The sequence below is a fragment of the Priapulus caudatus genome, unplaced genomic scaffold (genome assembly GCF_000485595.1).
Source record: "Priapulus caudatus unplaced genomic scaffold, Priapulus_caudatus-5.0.1 Scaffold1910, whole genome shotgun sequence".
Lineage (NCBI taxonomy): Eukaryota > Metazoa > Priapulida > Priapulimorpha > Priapulimorphida > Priapulidae > Priapulus > Priapulus caudatus.
Genome location: NW_014578971.1, coordinates 4,731 through 11,713, shown reverse-complemented (window position 1 = coordinate 11,713; position 6,983 = coordinate 4,731). Strand labels below are relative to the sequence as shown.

At 48.8% G+C, this 6,983-nt stretch overlaps 2 protein-coding genes across 2 annotated transcripts in view; both read right to left on the bottom strand.

The window, feature by feature from the left end:
- Positions 1–2,456, bottom strand: part of LOC106817886 (UDP-glucuronosyltransferase 1-4-like) — a 6,376-nt gene extending 3,920 nt beyond the window's left edge. The window contains exon 1 of the mRNA XM_014822595.1: positions 942–2,456. Within this exon, the coding sequence (XP_014678081.1) occupies positions 942–1,677 (736 nt within the window). The 5' untranslated portion in view covers positions 1,678–2,456. The remainder of the gene's footprint in view (positions 1–941) is intronic.
- Positions 2,457–4,615: 2,159 nt separating this feature from the next.
- Positions 4,616–6,983, bottom strand: part of LOC106817885 (arf-GAP with GTPase, ANK repeat and PH domain-containing protein 11-like) — a gene marked incomplete at its 5' end in the record, with an annotated part of 6,636 nt that continues 4,268 nt past the window's right edge. Inside the window, one exon of the mRNA XM_014822593.1 lies at positions 4,616–6,538. Coding sequence (XP_014678079.1) covers positions 6,326–6,538 — 213 coding nt within the window. The remainder of the gene's footprint in view (positions 6,539–6,983) is intronic.

The following is a 6,983-nucleotide window of genomic DNA, read 5'->3' as shown; positions in this document are numbered from 1 at the left end:
TTAAGCCAAGCATAATTTAAAGCGCGCGGGCAAGACGTCACACACACAGCTACGTTCATTGGCTAAAACAATCGAGTAGCGCGGTTAGTGATTTTCGGAATTATTTAATTTTAAGAAAAACTTCAATGTTCAATGAATGACGCACTCGTTCACTTCCGACAGCGAGTGAAAATGCCAAAAATTTCCCACTTCGATGCGAAATGCATCGGCCGGGCATTTCATTATTTACGAAACGTAAACAGGCTGGCGAAAGACAGTCGGTACAGTAACTGGTCACGTCGGTGACGCCCCATTCATGTACATCAACGAAGAAGGCGGGGCTTATTCTGATTACGGAGATGCGAAAATGCAACAGAAGGACGTAGCGCAGTGCGCTAAACAGCGTGTTATTTTCGTATTTGTGGCAAACTCTATCGTAGGAAACTGTTCTAACATAGCAGAATGCTCTAGTTCCTGAGATCGGCGATTTGGTGGTGCAATGGGGCCCCATCTTTAAAAATATCAGAGTCTGGTGCGGCGTAGGCTGGGATTGGAAGACACAAAGTGTCAATCCTCGGCGTGCCTCGGCATCATGGCCGCATCACGTCCAGGATTTTTGAAAGGGAGGTACGTGTCCAAGAAGAAATAAAGGGCACCTTTTCCTGCTTAATTTTTCTTCTGTTTTAAAAAACTGCAGAAGGCAGCTTATGCGACGTGCCTTCGGCACGTCGCCACTTAGGGGTTGTTAATTTGCGGGACCTCCCCCAAGAAATTTAAAAAAATTGGTGCATATTCTGAGAGCATATCTGAGCAGTAATTTTTTAGGGCACTGAAATTAAAGGGGGGGTCTGGACTCTAGACCCCCCGTACACCCCACCTAGATCCGCCCCTATATATATGTGTGTGTGTGTGTGTGTGTGTGTGTGTGTGTGTGTATATACATACATACTGTACATATTTACGTACATACATCAGTAAGGACTTCACCTGCTGGTAAGCGTCGATGAACAGTTCTCTCTCCATCGCTGCGTCGCGCAGCAGCAGGTAGAGATTATGCGCCCGCTGCGTCAGCGTCATCGCGTCCGTCACCGGGTTGCGTCGCATCGGCGAATAATGCGGCACGTAGGACGGCGGCGACGGCACGTGCAGCGCCAGCGCCACCTGGGTACCGAGCGACGCCGACGACAAGAGAACGTAGGGGAGATCGAGCGAGCGACGCACGTACGCAAGCGCGCACGCGTTCCAAAAGTCGTCGACGACGGCGACGTCGAAACTCGCCGCTCGCAGCCGCCGCTCGAGGGCGCTGGCGTGCAGCAACTGTCGGCACTGCGCCTGTAGGTGGCGCCCGAAGCGGCGCAGGTCTTCGATGGGCGTCCACAGCTCCGGACGTCGCCAGATCTTCTGCATGAAGGCGGCCCATTCGTCGACGAGTTGAGGAGCGGTGGGGAAATCCAGCACAGCTGCTTCGATGCCTAGATCGTCCAGCTGCGCTCTCAGCTTCCCCGCCTGAGGCCCGTTGAGTAGCATCGTCACGTTGTGTCCGCGTTGCCGTAGCAACGCGCCGACGCGCGTCATCAGCATCAGGCGACCGCCGAAGAGCGGCGTCTGCGCGAGAAGGATGTTGTGCGCGTGCGTCGTCGTCATGGCGATGCAGGCGACGAGCGCCAGCAGGTGGCAGCAGCATCGCGTCGGCCGCATGTTGTCGGCGAGTCTTTGTCGCAGCGTACTCACAAAATGTACAGGCAACTAAAAGCTAGACCTAGTCCTCGAGTTACTCCTGGTCACGCACAGTTACTCCTGGTCGCGCACAGTCACTCCTGGTCGCGCACAGTCACTCCTGGTCACCCACAGTTACTCCTGGTCATCCACAGTTACTCCTGGTCACCCACAGTTACTCCTGGTCATCCACAGTTACTCCTGGTCCTCCACAGTCACTCCTGGTCATCCACAGTTACTCCTGGTCATCCACAGTCACTCTTGGTCATCCACAGTTATTCCTGGTCATCCACAGTCACTCCTGGTCACCCACAGTTACTCCTGGTCACCCACAGTTACTCCTGGTCACCCAGAATCACTCCTGGTCACCCATAGTTACTCCTGGTCACCCACAGTTACTCCTGGTCACCCAGAGTCACTCCTGGTCATCCACAGTTACTCCTGGTCACCCACAGTTACTCCTGGTCACCCAGAGTCACTCCTGGTCATCCACGCTTTACGCTGACGACTCACAGCTAGTAGCAACGATCAAGCAGGGAGAGTACGAGAGGCTCTAAGAGAGACTAGCCGTACTGGAGCAGTACAGGTCAGTAACACGGGCGAAGACCCACAGCTGAGCTCGCAGAGTGTGCTGACACTGGACTTGTGGCCTGGGCTATATATATAACTGCAACCAACTAACGTTGGTAACTCTAAAGCTCCCTCTGGTGCGAATCACGGATTGGAGTTATGTGCGAGGCAGAGCGACGCTGGATTCTGCCTGTTTAATTATAATCACCTATGTGTGTGTGTGTGTGTGTGTGTGTGTGTGTGTGTGTGTGTGTGTGTGTGTGTGTGTGTGTGTGTGTGTGTGTGTGTGTGTGTGTGTGTGTGTGTGTGTGCGCGTGCTCGTGTGTGTGTGTGTCTGTGCGTGCGTGCGTAATTGCGTGTGTGCGCGTGCGTGTGCATGCGTGCGTGCGTGCGCGTGTGTGTGCGTACGAACCTGTTTACCTGTCATCTGTCAGCGGCGGAGCAGACGAAGACAGGTGAATGCAAAACGACGACCAATTAAGGCTGATTAGTACGTCGCCCCGGGACGTCGGCCGCGTCTGCTATGCAACCGACCGTCGGCACGCGTCTACGGATCTGCGTTTACCTAGAATGCTAGCGTACTACGTTAACTAGGGTGTGATTACCGTGCTACTGCCTGCACTAGCCTTAACCGCTCGCAACCAAGCAACTGCGAGCGTTTTCAAGATGGATAGGGCGTCTGTGATCAGCCACTACAGACGTAGAGCTCGGATGGGATTTAGGCATTAGCTAAACAAGCTACAGTCTGAAGGGGCCTCTCAAGATCTCGTATTTTATACATTCGTTACAGTTTTATTATAATAATGGATAATGGAATGATGCAACCCAAACCCTAACCGAATCTCTATTCTACACTCTGTGTAGCTCTACTATATTATACTCCATGCATATTTACTGTATCCTCTATGTATCTCTACTCTACACTCTATATAGCTCTACTCTCTACTCTATTTATCTCTACTCTATACTCGATGTATTTCTACTCTATACTCTATGTATTTCTACTCTATACTCTATGTATCTCTACTCTATACTCGATATATTTCTACTCTATACTCTATATATTTCTACTCTATACTCTATGTATCTCTACTCTATACTCTATATATTTCTACTCTATACTCTATATATCTCTAATCTCTACTCGATATATTTCTACTCTATACTCTATATATTTCTACTCTATACTCGATATATTTCTACTCTATACTCTATGTATCTCTACTCTATACTCGATATATTTCTACTCTATACTCGATGTATTTCTACTCTATACTCTATATATCTCTACTCTATACTCTATATATTTCTACTCTATACTCTATATATCTCTAATCTCTACTCGATATATTTCTACTCTATACTCTATATATTTCTACTCTATACTCGATATATTTCTACTCTATACTCGATATATTTCTACTCTATACTCTATGTATCTCTACTCTATACTCTATGTATTAGAGAGCACCATAGTTCTAAAGCTGCGTAGTATATTCCCTTTGCCACTACTTTAGCTCCTGGCTATATCACCACTCTGTAAGTAGTAGCTACAAGATAAACCACTACTCCAAAACGAGGAGCATATACTGCAGTAAGCAAATCACTATTTCAATGCATATAATAGGGCTCATAGGGTCTATGTCCCTCAGGGTACTGCCGGAACGTACCCTGGTAACTATCTGATATGGTTAGGGTTAGGGTTAGGTAGTAGGCGTAGGCGACTCCCTAGACTCGTTAGTGGAGTAGAAGAGGTACGGTCCGGCATATTAGATAGTACCAGCAGAGCATATAAATCACGTTGATTTATATGCTCTGGTACCAGGGTACAGTCCAGTGTACCAAGGGTACGTTCCGGCAGTACCCTGGAGGACATAGACCCTCTCAGCTATAATAGGACATATGTATTTCTTGAACATGCTATTTGTTGTGCTGTAATATTGTGCTGGGGTAGTATACATACATACATGTACATATTATATTCAATTTTATATATTTGCAATGAGTATTGATGTCACACATCTGTAATAACTGCACAATTTAAATTATATTTATGGTGGTTAACCAATTATTTTTAATTTATCATGTTAGTATCCCTATAAAAAGAGAGCAAAAATATATCTCAAAACATATGAGACATAAGCTCATCTTCTTACCAGAACAGCCACTCGATTCTGTGATATAAATTTGACAGTTGGTATTTGCATTTATAACAATTTCAGCAAAAAGTGCAATTTTACGATGACAATTTAACAATTTTTTCGCATTTTTATATTTTATGGTGATTTAATACGTAATAAATCCACTTTATGACAACGTAATGACACGAGAAACACACGCGACACACGAGTTATATTTACAAATCACTGTCGTGACAGCATTTTTATTATTATATATCTCACATACATGGCACTGACCTGTACAAGAGACACAAACGCACACGTACACACACACGCACATTCACATGTAACTACGAACTCCGTGCTTCAGATTTTCGACGCGCACGCGCGCACGCGCACACGAGCGATTCACACGATAACTAAATGCCACTTTTTTACAATTACATTATTTATAAGGAAGCTAAAAGCGCGATAATCTACAATAATAATTAATAATTTATAATCGCTCGTGCCTAGCAGCATGATCCAGAGACCGTGGCGCCATCTACAGGGCGTCTCGCAAACACAATCAGCCTACTACGTATGTACAAGCGTGCCTCTAAAACACGAACTATCGCTCCTTCGCCGCCCCCGCCCGCATCGCCGCGCCGCTGTCACTAAAACCCGACGTGGAAGCAAAGTAGAACGCAATCGCGACTTCACATGTGACTGCTCTCGTACACGCGATTGCCGATTGTAAGGTCGAGAATTGAAACCTTTCTAATTTTTTGTACTAGGCAATGCTTGGGTGGACCTACAATAGCTACCGTCCTCCCGTCTGGTCTTCATAGAGCTTTACGTGTGTGTCTAGTGTACAGATGCGACGATATCGATCGACCGCAATTCGACACAGCTTTAGCTTGAGAACTAATACCGCATGTGACTCTTTAGATTCGACAAGTTTTTGAAAGAAATACCACGAAATTTGCCGCCTAAAATTCCGACTGTCAGCTGATAATTTGCCACCAGTCAATTTGAAATACCGAAACGGAATACGGACGAGCACCCAGCGATAGCAAGTACGTTTTTAGCACGCACAATAATGCCTTTTTCGGTCCGGTTTTTCGTGCGGTCGGTGAACTTTGAGAGAGTTAAGCACCAGGTAGATAAAGAGAGAGCGAGTTCAAATCGAGAAGATGTGTCCAAAGATGTCCGAAGGCAGGGGTGAGTAGAGGGAGCCACGCGGTCGAGGGGGCGCCGTCGTTACTCTCGGCGACACAGGGGAAAGGGGGCGCCACGTCATATTTTCCGACACTAACAGCTCGTCTAACCTTCAGTCATCGCCTTCGAATCCTTTCATCGCGGTCGCCATGGTAACCGGGCGAGCGCGGAAACGAGGGCACGATATAAATACATATATTAATTGACTTCATCGCCGAGGCAACGGCAGCAACGGGGGGTCGCCGTTCATTCGCTCGATGACCGCCAGGTGGCGCCAGCGTCGCATCTTGTCGCCGTGATTGCGGTTGAAGAAGCAGCGACGAATTGGCGGTTTCCTGCGGCGGCCACCAGATGGCGACAGCCTCAGCAGTTCATGCAGTTGCCACTAGATGGCGCAAGCAAGCAGCTCATATGATGACTCAGCAGTTCGCAGAACCACCGCTAGATGGCGTAACTCGGCATCCCAGCTGTTTTCGGAACCGCCGCTGGGTGGCGCTAGCAGAAGTGTCATCAAGCACCTCAACGGCTCGCACACGACCGCCACTAGATGTCGCCAGCGAGGCAGCACGCTGCCGTAGTTCGCACGATCGCCACCAGATGACGCCACGCTTCTCTCGGACGACACCTCCGTAACTCGCTCGGCGACCGCCAGACGGCGCTACCACCACGCTCTTCCGAGAGACGACGAATCCGTAATCTGCGCGGCGGCGCCCACGCCGACGTAGTTTGCGCGGCCGCCGCTAGATGACGCTAGCGGGCAGCTTGTCGAAGACGTCGCCGCTGTTGCGAGTGACGGAGCCCTTGCGGCGCGGCAGCGTTCCTCCGCCGGCCACCGCCGCGTCCGGGCACCCGTTGTTGACGAGGATCGTCACACACTCAGAGCTTCCGGAGTTACGAGCGTAGATGAGAGGGTTACGCCCCTCCTGGTCGACCGCCGCCACGTTGGCACCGTACTGCGGAGGGAGAGGGAGAGAGAGATTAGTATAATACATACAGGAGGAGGAAGAGAAAAGAGGAGAGAGAGAGAGGGAGAGGGAGAGGGAGAGGGAGAGAGAGAGAGAGAGAGAGAGAGAGAGAGAGAGAGAGAGAGAGAGAGAGAGAGAGAGAGAGAGAGAGGGGGGGGGCAACGGAAAACGCGCGCGCGCGAGAAGGAGAGGCAAATAAAGAGAACTTACTAGAATATTTACGTTCGAATTCGTTCTCTCTGTTTCTCACAATACAGATACATACGTTAAAACGTATCTTCGCGAGGAAGACAAGCGACTGCTGAAGCGAAAGACCAAGGTCGTACGAAACTGCAACTCTCCAGATTACAACCAGGTGCTGAGGTACTTAGCATGCGACGTACTCGGCAGAAACATACAGGTAAATGCTATATTATGTGTGTATATATATATA